Source organism: Maylandia zebra, linkage group LG23, assembly GCF_041146795.1.
Source record: "Maylandia zebra isolate NMK-2024a linkage group LG23, Mzebra_GT3a, whole genome shotgun sequence".
Lineage (NCBI taxonomy): Eukaryota > Metazoa > Chordata > Actinopteri > Cichliformes > Cichlidae > Maylandia > Maylandia zebra.
Window position 1 is genome coordinate 19,971,905 of NC_135188.1, and position 14,884 is coordinate 19,986,788.

Here is a 14,884-nt window from a genome sequence, read left to right on the forward strand (position 1 = left end):
TGTGTTTAATATGTTTATTTCATTCATATTGCAACAATTGCTTTGAGCAAAGCAGTCAGAATTTAAACTGGACCTTTTCTGCTTGTTTTTAATTCTAGGAATCACTGTTCAAAATTATCCTTATTTATCTCACACTGGGACTTGGTGTAGTTCCCAGTTTATCATCTGCGAAACTAAGAAGTAGTTGCTGGGATTGAAAAGTGTAGCCAACACCTACAGTTCCCCTAATGTGCCTGTGAGGCTCTAAAAGTGAGTCAGTCCCAATAAACTCCTATGTTAAAATGTCCAGCTTTATAATTGAAATAAACATGTTTTTAGCCTGTTTAAATTTAACAGAGGCTTAAAGTTTGCATTATTTAATGTGTGACCTCTTTGGCTAACTGCTAATTGCAGGACTTTTATTGCATTATTTAGCACCTATAAGCAGATATCTGTGTATGTACAGCTCTCCCTCTTGTTCCAAATATGGTCACTTCTGGCTTGAAAAAAAGACTATAGTGGTCAAAATGTTGAGGCTTGACAACAAGACTTTCCAAATCAATAGGAAATTAGGTCACGGTGGTTATCTAAACCTTTTTTAACAACCGTCCCACAGAAAAGCTCACATTCTAATAACTGGACAGCTCATGAAAGGCTGGAGAAGTGCAGCAGCTCTTGGCTATGAGCTGTGCTTTGTCTGTATAATGACCTAACGTTAGCTCTGTAACACTGCAATATTATATATACTCTGCAACAGAAAATGCAGAAAAGGTCCCCTTTGATTAATACCGAGTTTACAAAATTACAACTGAAATATTAAAGTGAAAGTGTAACAAAAAATATTGAATTCTTTCCTATTAATTCTGTATCAGTAGACAAATATTAGAGTAGCACCAGGATATCCTAATATTCTAATCCTATCATAATTGCGTAATATTTGGTCCTTCAGGAGCTTTTCTGGTAACAAGGCTAAACGTGGCTTAATGTGTTCTTGAGGTTTTTTGATTGATCATCAGTGGAGCGTCCTACACCTGAACAGACCAGGGGATAAAGGTTCCTGCTTCAGCCAGAGGACACTGCAATAGAAAAACAGCTGGTAAGTTCAAATATAAACAGTTTTAGGTCTCTCAGTTTCTTTTATCCAAATGACCTTTCTGCATATTTTCAATTTCTCCTTTAAAGACATGAAAAAGATTTAACCATCTCACAATGTAAAACCTAAATGTTGTCATTTGTTTCATCCGTTCTTTTTTATACCCACAAAGCTGAAATTCTTTTGATTTTTTTGATTTTTTCTTTGCATGTTTATCTGGATCCTATCTCTTCAAATCTGACAACAGTGCAGTTTGAGTCAGCTGGGCAGAAAAGAAATAAAACTGTTAATCCAGAGCTGTAACAAGACCTGATTCTCACTAAACCTTTTCATGGACAGGATGCCGTCGTCGGCATAAAAGCTAACAATAAAAGCTAATGGAAACTTGAACATCACAAAAAGTATTTTGTTAAAAGTTGGAGTTATGCTGCAATGAGAACATGGACGATGTAGTTACTCTCATTTTTATGTACTGAGTGTAAACTTTTATGCCTGATTTGTCAAGCCAGATCTTTCACAAGATTTTCATACCAGTTTAGTGAAGCGGTCACTGCAGGCATTGCGGATCCTCTCGGCAGAAGCAGGGCTGTCCAATCTAAATGGCCCAGTAATCCCTGACTCTGCCCGTGCAGCACTGATGGCATCTTTGATGGCATAAAAAACTGAAGATGCCAAGAAGAGAGGAGGCTCACCTACAGCCTGGGAAAGGAAAAACAAAAAGTATAAGTCCGTTAGATCCAGGATCATCAGTTTTTAAACTGTCTTGAGCATTACCAGATTTCTTACCTTGGAGGCAAAGATGGCCTTGTCATTAGGAGCATCACGAAGCAACGAGACCGTAAGCTGGGTAGGAATGTCACCGAAGGCAGGGATTTTATAAGAACCAGGACCCCGAGTGAGGAGGACTCCCTGGGGTGAATAATGAAGCTCTTCCAGGGTGAAGAGACCCAGACCCTGCATGAATGCTCCCTCAACCTAAATGTAGACATGAGGAACGAATCAGTACCATAAAAATGTGGTTTTTGTTTCTTTTATTGGTTCATTGATCCATCAGTTGTCTTTATGTATGAATAATACTTGAATATCTCACCTGCCCGATATCTATAGCTGGGTTGAGACTGTTGCCAACATCCATCACTATGGTGGTACTCAAGTTCTGTAAGACAAATACGTCATGAAAATATCTCAAGTCAGAATTTACCAGTAAAATTGAAAAACTGAAAAAGTGAAAAAAAATGTGGTGTTAAACACCTTAATCAGATTGACAGAGGTGATAAAATCAGTCAGAGTTCCTTAAAACGTTTTAAACATTTGATTCAAGAGTTTGAACTCAGATAAATGTAGCTGTACTTGGTGCAGACCTTATGTGATCCGGTCAAACAGTCTATCTCCACCTCTGAACAGGCCACTCCGTAGGAGAAATAGCTGAAGGCTCTGCCTGAGTTTGTTTCAAAGTCATAACCAATATCTGGAGTCCTGATAAGAAAGCGGGAAACAGTGAAACCTTTCATTTTGTTGTAATATGAAGTTAATCAATGATTCATTTGGTGAACTCACTTATAAAAACCATTTGCACTGAGGCTGACTCTGTCAAAGTAAGCTGCTTTCACCTGGTAAACAGACACAAATACACCAAGTACAGTTAAAAGATGAATATTTAATGGGAATAAACCCCCCCCCAAAAAAGTACTATGACAAATTTAGCCCTGTTTACCCAGTCCTCCCACGTTCCATTAGGATTCTTGGCCTTGAATGGCTCAAGACGTTTCAGCAGGATCTCGCAGGCATTCTTCAAGGCAGCACCATTGAGGTCTGAGGATGCAGAGGCAGCGGTTGCACTGGTGTTGGGAACTGTGTTGGTGCTGGTCTCTGATATGTGGATCTTTGAGGAGGGGATACCCAGAACTCTGCTGGCAACCTGAAAACACACAGCGAAGACAGTTCTGAATGCTTCTGAATGGCTGAACAGCTTCTCACTAAATTGCAGTAGTGTAAAAACTGTAAACATCCAATGTGATGTTTGAAATAAATATGTGGATTTTAAATAGATGAGTGGAGTCCTTTACCTGAACCATCTTGGTGTGAAGTCCTTGTCCCATTTCAGTCCCTCCATGAGTCAACAACACTGAGCCATCTGTGTAGATATGAACCAGAGCTCCAGCCTGAAGACAAATCAAAACAACCAATCAAGGCTGCTCACGATAAAAGAATAATAGGAACTGTTTAAACTTAAAATATTTGTTTGTTTGTGTATCAGACCTGGTTTAGGAAAAGTGCAGTGAAGCTGATGCCAAATTTGGTAGGAACAACAGCAATTCCCCGTTTGGTCCATCGGTTCTGTCTGCCCAGAAAACAGAAAATGATCATTTTGAAAAAGTAAGTTTCATGTTTTTATTTCTTTTCTCAAACCTTTTTGCGTCTCATCCCACAAAGTACATTTTTAGAAGTTATGCAGACTGGATAATTATTACCTCTTGCGTTGCTAAAATTGCTTCGAAACTTGTTCTTATCCACTCAAAAGTACTGAAATTTTGGTCTAAATAAATTTCTCTTACCTGTTGTAGAGGTCAATGGCAATTCGACGTTGCTGGTATCCAGAGCGTGACATGCATTCATCCCAGCAGCGGTCTAAGGTGATCTGGTCCAGGACTTGATTAAATGGAGTTGAATCACCTTTCATATACAAGTTCAACCGCCGAACCTACAGGAGGATGGAGACACTGACTGGACTGCCATTCATTAACTAGACTTAGTTGTTTATCCAACTTCAGTTATCCACCAACCTCCTCAGGCGACTTCCCCAGACTCTGAGCCACATCGGTCATCCAGTTCTCTGCCACCATCATACCCTGTGGCCCTCCAAAGCCTCTGAAAGCGGTGTTGGATGGCAGGTTGGTGCGGCACAGGAAACCTCGGCCACGTATATTTGGCACTCTATATGAGTTCTCCATGTGAAACAGAGCTCGCTCCACAATCTTTTTGAATACACAGCTAACTTTAGGGCGTTATCAGCATACCATGTAATTAGATGAATAAGGTCTGTGGTTCATAATAATACTCACTGCCTGAGAGAGATCCATGGAGTTTCCAGCATTACCATAGTACGTCACATCCAGGGCAACAACTCTCCCACTGTTTAAAAACCCAACCTGCAGCAAGAGAAAAGGATCAGTAAAATTACCTTCAAAAATTAAAATTACTGCCATAAGTATCATAGCTGCTGCTACTGCCAACACTGATAGTAGTACTATTCCTCATACCTTATATTTACCATAGAAGGGATGTCTTCCTCCAGTAATTAGCATGTCCTCGTCTCTGTCCAACATACACCTGACAGGCCTCTTCAGTCTGAAGCACAGAAAGCCAGATTCTTACCAATGTTAGATTCTTGAGGTTTTAAAAATTGATGGACTTACTTATTTGCTGCCACAGCAACCACAGTGGATAGCAAAGTGGTCCGCGATTCTTTTCCTCCAAAACCTCCGCCCATCCTCTTCACGCGGACCACCACCCTGTTTGCAGGGACACCCAATGCCATTGCCACCAGAGACTGAATCAGAGACACACTTATAGGTTAATTTATTACATCTTATTTTGTGTGTGTTTTTATGCTATTGTTACCTGTGTTTTGGAGCATTGGAGTTACCTGTGTATGGGTGGGTGCCTGGGTGGAAACAAAGAGCTCCATCTCTCCATCCTCTCCTCGGGGAACAGCCAGAGTAACATTTGTCTCCAAGTAGAAATGCTCCTGACCACCGATGTGCATCTCACCTGACAGACAGCAAATCAAAAATTAATGCCAGCTGGAAAAGTGAGGAGTCACATAGAGTCACAGAGACAGTCCTACCCTCCAGGATGTGGTCAGCATGTTTAAACCCCAACTCCAAATCCCCCTTTTGTATGGTTCTGATTGGCTGATAGAAGGACTGGGTAGCAATAGCCTCCTGTCAATCAAACCAACACAACATTTTATTTTAAGCATAAAAGTCAAAATTTAAATAATATTATTTTATGGTTCTCAGCTGCTAGAAAAACACAAAGTTACAACATTTTACTGGACTTTATGCAATAAAAAAGATAGGTACATATTCTAGAGGTAGATTATATTCTACACAACAGAAAATGCTTTAAAAAGTGAAGCTAGAAATTCTTGAAATACATAGAATAGAATGAAATGGTAAAAATTTAACAATGTTAACTGTAAGTGCAAATTTATTTTATAATGTAAATTTAAGTTACATTTAATTTAATTTTTTCTTTAAATGTAAATTTACATTGAGAAATTAAGATGGTAGCAGATTTATTTTTGTGTCAAATTACATCGACATGTTTAAAATGTTACATCAGCATTCACTCTGGATACATAACCATCAAAGATCATCAATGATTGGTCAATAGCAGCTCAGGTGTGTCAGCTCTCACCTGTATGGTTATGACAGGCTGCCGCTCTTCATACTCGATCCTCACGGCTTTGGTGGCTCTCTGAGCTTGAAGCTGAGTTTTGGCCACCACAGCACCAATGATATGACCCACACAAGTCACCTGCACACAGGACAGACGAGATATCAACCTCAACCCTACAAAGCCTGATGATTGGTTGGAAGAAAACAAACCTCGCCGTCAGCAAGGACAGTCTCATCAAATTTGAGAGATCCGGCGGTGTTACTGCCAGGGATGTCATCAGCAAACAGGAAGCAGACGACACCAGGGCAACGCTCAGCACCTGACGTGTCTATAGACCTGTAACACATAACTGGTTACACATGACATATATCTGTTGGACAGGTGAGTGTAGTACAGGGGTGTTTTCTACAGGTGTCTTACAATATTCGAGCGTGGGCCTTGCTGCTGGTGATGAGTGACAGGTAGAGCTCGTTCTCGTACAGCGGCACGTCATCGCAGTAAACCGCCTCACCTGTTGCCTGCTTCATGGCCGACAGGTGCATTATGGGACGGCCCACCACATCATCCTGGTTCTGCCCCTTTGCCACGGCCTACAAGAGGAGATTCGAAATACATACATGGACAATAAATCTCAATCTGTTACATTTCCAGAGATTATATATGTATAAATATTTACTTTAATTAAACTCTGAAATTTCATAGAAAATTGAAAAATTTGAATATTTTGTAGACATTCATTTAAGAATAACATAAAACACTTTGTTGTACCTGGTAGATCTGAACGCTGGATGGCGTCTCTGGATGGTACACTTCAGTCGCACTCAGACAATCTGAGGTGACCTCGGCCACCTTTAGCCCCTGAGAGATGGACCAATGAGAAGCTGTTAAAAACAATCACATGACAATTGTTGTTTAAATCTGATGATGGGAAACAGACAGACCTGCAGTCGGAGCTTCTGCAGCACTGTCAGGTAGAACTTGTAGAAGAGGCTCAGAGTTAAAGTTCTTCGGTATGTCACCATGCCACCCGGCACAGACGGATCCAGGCTCATCTCCTCAGCCATTGAGTTGCAAGCCTCCTCTAGAAGCTCCTCTCCCCACGGCCTGTACGATACCAAACATTCTTACAGCCTTCTATCCTTCCTTCTTATTTTTCTTCTTTGTTACTTTCCTTTCTTTTCCTTTCCTTTTTTGTTCATCCTGACCTTCGTCCCTTTTTTACTTCCTCCCTTCTTTAATGCTTAATGACTTTCTTTCATTCATCCTATGTGCTTACATCCTTTCATATTTTTCCTTCCTCCCATAATTCCTGCTACCTTCCTTTCTTTCTTCTTAAATCATCACTTCTTTTGACAATTTCTTGATTCTTTCCCTGTATACTTATTTCCATTTTCTTCCATTCCTTCCTTCCTCCCTTCTCTATTTTTTATCTTTCTTTCCTTTGACTCCTTCTTACCTTCCAATCAGTCTGTTTGCCGTCTTCTTAGCCAGTACTGTGGTCGGTGCCATGCCACCAAAACTCAGCCTCAGGTTCTCAACAACATCGGTCCCAGGGGTGAAGGTGACGCTCATCGCTGCTGTGACGATACTGATGTCATCCTCACGGCGAGGGGATTGTTTGTAGGCAGACACAAACTGAGTCTGCAGGTAGAAAACAAAGTCGCTGACTGACAGAACACATGAGGTGGTCACAGGAAATGGTTGGAGGGGTTTAAATGTAACAGGAAGTAATTGCATCAACAAAACTGCTTCGACCTTTTTGCTGTATGGGATATGAATTGAGAGTAGGATCTGCTGAGGTTGCAGAGCTGTCCTCCTGTAACCTGTGAAGAACCCATCATCCATCTGAATCTCACGGCTTCCATCTGAAGGACAGTCAGAGGTCAAAAGCGAGGGTCAACAAGACAAAACACATGGAAGCCACAAGAACAGCTGGTTGTCAATGGTAATTCTTATTCAAACATTTATACAGTTATTATTATGAACACGTAAACTACAGCTTAGAGAAATGTAACCAGGAAACAGCTGAATTTCCTGTGAGCAGCGCCTGGCACATGATAGATGATCAGACACCTGATCACTGTGAGACTGAAGAAAAACCTAAAATCAGGCAGATTCTCAGGCAGGCTCTGAATGAGATTTGTCTGATGTTTTTTCTGGAGGTTTACCTTGAATGGATAGTTTAGTTTGAATTTTTATCAGCACCTTATGTCAACCAGAATAAAAGTGTGTGCTGTTACCTTTGTCCACCAGAGTGAGCTTGCAGCCGGCTGCCATAAAGACCGGGTTCAGGTCCGATATGGGGCTGGCTGTCATGATGTTTCCACCGACAGCCTGAAAAACGCGACACAATCACGTCTTATCACAATGTCACAGAAAACAAGACAGTCTCAACTTTTTATATCACAGTAATGTTTTTATGACGTAAGGTGTTCTTTAAACTTATAGGCATGGTTCAGTAGCTATTGTTGAGCAAAACTCCTTTTTCAAAATCATACTGGATTAAATTTGCTTCTAAATTTACTCTATACCCAGTCATTGAAGGCTTGTGAACAACAAAATAGCTCTGTGTATTTACTGGTATATTTCTACTATGCTACAGTGGGTATTTCCTTGGAAAGGTCCAAATCCAACTGAATGCAAATTGCTCTGTATATTTTGCCACATCCAAGACGAATGAAACTTCCCACTAACTTGGTGTATGTCATAGAAGAAATGTTTTGTCTTACAGGGCATCAACCACAAACCTCTTACTACCTCTCTGTATGTACCCTAAACTCCCCCATGAAACCTGCATATATTGGGATGTTCCCACTCTCTTGCCCCCTAAAGTACTTTCTTGTTTTCACGCACCTCCTGTACTATCATAGAAATTATATAATTGTTTGAAACACTCCATAATCCCCAAAGCTAAACCTTAATTGTCATTGGACCAGAGTATCATTGAAAATGTCAATTAACTTTGAAATTATTGACATTTTCTGCTGTCTCTGTGTATTGATTGGTGATGTTACACTCTCCATTGGCCCCTCATGCCTAGGCACACTGGGTATCTCTTCAAAAAGGTCCATTATAACATAGAACCTAAATTTACCCCACCAGAGTACCCACTTGTGTCTTGGAAAAGGTCTAGTGTCCTGGAAAAGGTCTAGTGTCCTGGAAAAGGTCTAGTGTCCTGGAAAAGGTCTAGTGTCCTAGAATCAAACAACTTTTGTACCAGTCAGTCCAGGTAACTCACCGCTACATTACGAATCTGCACTCCAGCAAACCAGCGCAGCTGCTCCAGGACAGCGAGGAACACCTCAGTCTTATGAGGAGGAAGACTTTCCACTGCCTGCCTCAGCACCACCGCCATGTGGCTGAGAGTGCATGCTGCACCAAACACAATCCCTGAAACAAAGAGATTTTCTCATCACTGCTTCTTCTCCCATCGCTGAGCTACAGCAACCTTTAACCTTTTTGATTTAGAAGACAATCTATGTTCTCTTAACACTTACTCTTCAGTGATAAGAACCAGTTTGCTTTCTTATTTACTTTCCACTTTCTTATTTAATTCATTCATTTGCAATCAGAAGGAAACGTTTATTAGCAGTGGTATCAACGTGAGTTGTACTCACCATCTTCAGCGTGAGTCACTGCGCTCAGTTCAGGAATGAAGGTTGGAGCTAGGATGACTGGGTAAACCATGTTCTTAAACTTAACTTCAACACCTGAAGGCATAAATGAAAGAGTGAATGAGTCAGTAAGTTAGTATTTATCTGAGTAAATGAGTGCTAATTGTGAAATGAAGGAGTGAATGAATGATCTGAGTGAACCAGACTGACCAACTTCGGTGTTTCCCACCACCACACGGGCATCTGGATGTTTCCATTTCAGATTCAGAAACTCATCCAGACTGTCAGGCTGCAGCCATGTCATTCGCTCACCATGGAAACACAGCGAATGTGGCTTCCGATCTTTAGAGAGAGTCTGGGTGGAATAAAGTGGAAGGAGAGGGACAAACACAATGTGCGAAATCAGTTCATTATACATATCAATAGCACAACAAATGACTGGAGGGAAACTGTGGAACTACAGCTCACATGGTGCTTATGGAAATGTAGCTTGATGTGTCACAGCCACCTCTGAAGCTTCACCTGCCTTTGTTTAGTGATCAAATCAGCCAGAGCTCAAGAACTAACTTCCTGTTACACCTGGATGCACCCATCTGTTTCTCAGGATCTTGGCCTCATGTTCAAATCAAATCAAGGTGCTTGTATACTGATAATTTTGTTCTGTTTCCATTATGTCATTTTACATTTACACAGGTGCTTTAGAAGAAAAGACGTCCATATGGAAAATGGTAGATGTTGATGTTTTTTTAGGTTTAACCCATCAATGTCAAGACCTCCTAGCATTTTTTTCAGAAGCTCCTACACCTAGAGTAGGTACTTTGTTTTTTTCCCCAAAATTACCCCAACGTGATTGTGCTTGATTGTGTGCTTGGGTTTGTGTGAATTTACCATGAGTTCAGGAGGAAAGATGACTTCCTGCGTCGGGTCAAAGGGTGCAAATTCTGCAGGGTTAAAAAGAGACGTAGCTTCCTGTGTAAAAACATACACGCAGTTTACATCCAAACACCTTCAACAGGCTGTTCAATAGTTTTTAACAACAAGAATGAAGATCACTTACATTGATTTGCTCCTCTGAACCATTCTGTGCTCCATTCACATTACTCATACAGCAGCCATTTTTCTGCCCCCTCCCTCCACAGCATCCCCCCTCCTGGTGGAAAACACACAAACGGACTGTCATCAACAGAGTAATGGCAAAAATAAACCTTCTCCATGGGTGTCTTCTCACCACAGTGAAAGTCTTGTATCCTTCCAGTATTGGCCTGTATCCAGTGCAACGACACAGATTTCCTGAAAATGTGATAATTTGTGTTGAAACATCAGGTCTGATCACTGCTTCCGTAGTTTCTTTCCCTATTTAATAAACAGCAAAAGTCAGTCTGTCTCTGGCAGGACCTTGGAAAGCCTCCTCCATATCGGCCATCATAGGTGTGGGATTGTTCCTCAGCAGGGCGTACATGGACATGACGATACCTGGCGTGCAGAAACCGCACTGAGAGCCATGAGCCTTTGCAATTCGTTCCTGAATGATGAAAAAAAACTCCCATTAGGGGAAATATTTACAAAAGTAAATACATGTACAAGTATTTACTGCAATTGAAGCCTCAGGAAAAAGCTTTAGGAAAACATTGTAATGGTTCCTCAACAGTTTTCTTCAACGGCAATTCCATTAGGAAGGAAACTAGTTTTAGCTAGCTAGTAGAAAACTGCAAAGTTTCACATTGCTACAGGTCATATTAAAGTCCATTTAAATATTTGCAATAAAAACAATTTAATACCTGAAAAAGTTGCTTCATTAGTAACTTTGTACAAATATACAAATAATTAATTGAGTAAAAATGCTTTGTTAGAAGGAGGTAATGCAGTCATTTTCTAGCTGGTAGGTAAAATTTCTTCCCCCTGGTGGTCAAACATAGACAAATGCCTCTTTAATACAGGTCATTAAGGCAATATGTTACCATGGAAACTTGTTTCTAACATTGTCTCTTAATGTTTTCAACAATTTTGAGATAATAACCTACATTTTTGATTTATGGAATCCATTTTGTTTCAGTTACAGAAACACAAGTTCCTTATGTTCCTTTGTGTTCAGGTATGTGTTGTTTTTTTGTTGTTTTTTCTAACCTGGACAGGGTGCAACTTCCTCGCCACGCTGCCGATTCCCTCCACAGTCGTCACGGCCACCAGGTGCAGGGAGCAGAGAGGGGCCAGGCAAGCGTTGATGGCGTAATGACTGGATGCAGTTAAAGACTGTTCACGTGCTCTCAAATGTTTTATTTAGCAGCTGTGAAATCAGTTTGTTATGGATGGACCACATGAGTGCAGCTGATTGACAACATACATTTTAAACACACGCAAGTATAAACACACACAGAGTAAGGATACAGCAGCTGCTTAGTGTGTGTTTGGTATCTGGACAGCATTACAGTACAGGCTCCACAGCCGCCCTCAGCACAGCCCAGCTTGGTTCCTGTTAGACCCACTGAACACACACACACACACACACACACACACACACACACACACACACACACACACACACACACACATTTTTACTGTGAAATCACTAAATCACTGGATGTGGTCATGAAGCGTGTCGGAGTACAGTTATGCTCTCAGAGACCGGCTGTAAAACCTGAATCAGCAACTCTGACTGTTACTGAACACGTCACTGAGATGTTCTCATACGACATGATACTCGACTCATTTTGTCTTTGTGTGGAATATAAACAGATATATACAAGTACGGGCAGGCTACTCCAGCCATAAACAGGTCAAGTTTAAGACTTTAAAAGACATTTTAAAACCACTTTTAAAGAAATTTAAGAACGAACATACAAACGAAATACACAATAAGAGGGAAAATGATGTTCTTCCAAGTATAAGGAGTATAATGTCTTTTGATCCTGGTGTGTACTAAAATTACGCTATTTGGTTTAGACACTGAACTCACTTAGAGTTAGACATTAAAAACTATTCTGTGAGGTTTAGGAAAAGACCAACACAACTATAAATGATTACTTTTAGGCGACGGATTACTGTCAAAAAAGTGCCAAAGATAACCTTGTGTTCAAGAGCATCATCCCATTTTCCTGAGCTTTAGGACACCTTTGACATACATTTGTAAGCATTTTTACAGAGAATAATTGTTGCTTCAAAGCCATCTGCTTGCTAGCAGGGCCTTCTTCATCATTGTCTTCATCCAGGGCCAGGTCAGGCTGAAAGGGCTGAGGAATTTTGTATTTGTATTGATTTGGGATTATGTTATGGTACTATATGATGGAAATCATTTCAGTAAATAATTTGAGACCGATCAAACACAGTTTTCAGTTTTTTTACAAATCTCTAATCACTCTCATAGAACTAAAAATGCTGCTCTGTAATTGGTTCAGGTGCTTCAAAAGGCACTAGAGACCCTTTATTGGGTAATTTGCATCCAGGATAACCTGTTATTCTAAGTGCTATACAAATGAAAAAATAGGTTTTAGTTTGGTTCTAAATAATCTGAAATCTGTTGTTGCTGCTCTCATTGTAACATTTATAGAATAATAATGAACGTAAACTTGTAACCACAGCATTTACAAGAATATTGTTGTAACGGAAAATTGCAGATAGCAGTCTCAGTGAATAGCTGTAATTCAACAAACTGCAAGAAGAAGCTTCCGAACTGTGGATGGAATATTTCTTGGAATTTTTTTTGTAACACCTAAAAAGTGTGATGCTCTGAATCTGTTTAATTTCTCTGGCTTTAGGTGGCTTTAGTCACCAGTGTTGGTCAAGTTACTTGAAAAAAGTAATCAGTAACTAATTACTGATTACTTCCCCAAAAAAGTAATCCCGTTACTTTACTGATTACTTATTTTCAAAAGTAATTAATTACTTAGTTACTTAGTTACTTTTTAAAAACACGATTTACAACCTGAAGAGGTGATAAAGCCATAGATCTTTCAGCCCAATTCTACTTTTTCTACATAATCCATCATACAAAATGTAATCAAATGGAAAAGTCTCTTTTTTTAAACTTGTTTCATCAGTTTTAATCTTTTAACTTTATGCATCAAGCAAAAATTTAATTATATGCAACATTCTCTGAGTTGAATAAATTAGTTTAACATTTAAACCTATTTTCTACACATTCCAGCACATAAAATAAAATATTTTTTGTGTTTACACTCACTCTTTCAAATAGGTGCAAGTAAAACACAGCAGAACATAAATAAAGTCAAAGACTCAGCGGTCCTGTTGCTCTATTTTCACCTGTAAAGCAGGACTGCGGTAGGCGGAGGTTTACCCTGGTGCAGGTGTGCAGCGGTCAGTGGAAGGATACGGCAGTGTCTCTGTGAGTTTCCCATTACGTCGTTGCGCTCTCGGAGCTTGCTTGGAAGTTTAGGGGTTTTTTTCGCTGTAAAAAGAAGTTTTCTTCCCACGCACGATGGACGCTAATGTTTTTGTCACTTTTTATGGAATCGAACTCAAAGTAAGGTCAGTACTTCCACGCTGCACGCTCATACTCTCTCCCACAATCGATCTGTGATCCATTGTTGATCTGCACACAGCTGTTGTCACTAACGGCGCACTCGCTTACGTCACTGTCGTGAGACATTCTGGCAAAAAATCACAGTTTTAGTAACGCAGCATTCCTACGGGAAAGTAACGGTAATCTAATTACTGTTTTTGCAATAGTAATCCCTTACTTTACTCGTTACTCGGGAAAAGTAATCAGATTACAGTAACGCGTTACTGCCCATCTCTGTTAGTCACCTAAAGCCAACATAAAGTGGCTTTAGGTGACTCTTCTGATTTGGTGCTATATAAATAAGATTTAAATAAACTGAACTAAAAATCAAAGTTGGGAATATGTTTTTATATTTATACCCATTAGTAACAAACGGTACACTTGTGGTATACACATCTAATGGTGAACAATACTGCACAATTTTAGTATGATTGCTTTCATTTCCTGTAATTAGCTCCTTTTATTTACTATTATTAAAGGCAATTTAATAGTTCCTGTGAATTCAGTTTCCTCTAGTGGGACACGAAAGATACTGCTGTGCTGTGAGGGCAGTCTGAAACATCAGTCACAGTTTAATATTTCATAAATTATGAAATACAAATGACAGATGAACACTCAGGAAATGAGAGAGGAAAGCTTTCTGGCACAAATCCCAAATGCTGGAAAGTGCTGGACTTTGACTGTTTGATTGCAGAGACAGTCACTGACCTCGCAGCCGCTCATCATGAGAAAAACAATAAACCAAACCAGCACTTAAAAACACCACTGATTTAAACCTCTGTATTCATATTAAAGACATCAACAGCTGCGTTATTTGGTTAGGTTGTTACTTTGGGTTCTTCCCCTTTTTCTTCATGTAGTGTGCGCGAGGCTGAAGGTGGAAACGTGACCAGTGACAGAAAAAGATAAACAGGAACGTCTGCACAGTGAAAAAACAAGGCTGAACTTGAACTTGAAAAAACCACTGACTGAGGACAAAGTCTATCTACCACTACACTATATGTGTTACTCTATAGATTATACTACACACTGTACAGACGTGTGTGTGTTTTTATGTGTGATCATACATTTTCTCCGCAGATATGTCAGCAGGGTCATCTCAGGGTCTGCGTTCTTCTCAACAATCTGAAGCACAAACACAAATCAATCTTTCAGAGTACAGAGAAGCTCAAAAGTTACATTTTAATCAACATGAAAAGACTAAAAATACACAGAAAAATACACCAGGACATATAAATCAGTGTTTTACAGTTAATTATCAACAAGTTATTCACTGCT

General features: G+C 40.0%; 1 protein-coding gene and 1 long non-coding RNA gene across 2 annotated transcripts in view; one reads left to right on the forward strand and one right to left on the reverse strand.

Annotated features, from left to right (window-relative positions):
• Positions 1-14,884, reverse strand: part of xdh (xanthine dehydrogenase) — a 16,095-nt gene continuing 1,211 nt past the window's right edge. The window contains exons 2-35 of the mRNA XM_014408774.3: positions 14,674-14,731; positions 11,476-11,572; positions 11,215-11,323; positions 10,486-10,612; positions 10,319-10,380; positions 10,148-10,240; positions 9,979-10,059; positions 9,301-9,445; positions 9,094-9,186; positions 8,715-8,866; positions 7,717-7,810; positions 7,232-7,341; positions 6,933-7,117; positions 6,418-6,580; positions 6,245-6,334; positions 5,897-6,066; positions 5,686-5,812; positions 5,495-5,614; positions 4,920-5,016; positions 4,719-4,843; positions 4,489-4,622; positions 4,333-4,420; positions 4,135-4,221; positions 3,856-4,047; positions 3,628-3,773; positions 3,332-3,413; positions 3,139-3,234; positions 2,787-2,990; positions 2,630-2,682; positions 2,434-2,548; positions 2,163-2,228; positions 1,859-2,047; positions 1,604-1,771; positions 1-1,055 (exon numbers count right to left, since the gene is read on the reverse strand). Coding sequence (XP_014264260.3) covers positions 1,005-1,055; positions 1,604-1,771; positions 1,859-2,047; positions 2,163-2,228; positions 2,434-2,548; positions 2,630-2,682; positions 2,787-2,990; positions 3,139-3,234; positions 3,332-3,413; positions 3,628-3,773; positions 3,856-4,047; positions 4,135-4,221; positions 4,333-4,420; positions 4,489-4,622; positions 4,719-4,843; positions 4,920-5,016; positions 5,495-5,614; positions 5,686-5,812; positions 5,897-6,066; positions 6,245-6,334; positions 6,418-6,580; positions 6,933-7,117; positions 7,232-7,341; positions 7,717-7,810; positions 8,715-8,866; positions 9,094-9,186; positions 9,301-9,445; positions 9,979-10,059; positions 10,148-10,240; positions 10,319-10,380; positions 10,486-10,612; positions 11,215-11,323; positions 11,476-11,572; positions 14,674-14,731 — 3,969 coding nt within the window. The 3' untranslated portion in view covers positions 1-1,004. The remainder of the gene's footprint in view (positions 1,056-1,603; positions 1,772-1,858; positions 2,048-2,162; positions 2,229-2,433; positions 2,549-2,629; positions 2,683-2,786; positions 2,991-3,138; positions 3,235-3,331; positions 3,414-3,627; positions 3,774-3,855; positions 4,048-4,134; positions 4,222-4,332; positions 4,421-4,488; positions 4,623-4,718; positions 4,844-4,919; positions 5,017-5,494; positions 5,615-5,685; positions 5,813-5,896; positions 6,067-6,244; positions 6,335-6,417; positions 6,581-6,932; positions 7,118-7,231; positions 7,342-7,716; positions 7,811-8,714; positions 8,867-9,093; positions 9,187-9,300; positions 9,446-9,978; positions 10,060-10,147; positions 10,241-10,318; positions 10,381-10,485; positions 10,613-11,214; positions 11,324-11,475; positions 11,573-14,673; positions 14,732-14,884) is intronic.
• The window catches only part of LOC143414938 (uncharacterized), a 6,991-nt gene continuing 5,518 nt past the window's right edge, over positions 13,412-14,884 (forward strand). Inside the window, exon 1 of the long non-coding RNA XR_013095544.1 lies at positions 13,412-13,572. This is a non-coding gene — a long non-coding RNA (uncharacterized LOC143414938). The remainder of the gene's footprint in view (positions 13,573-14,884) is intronic.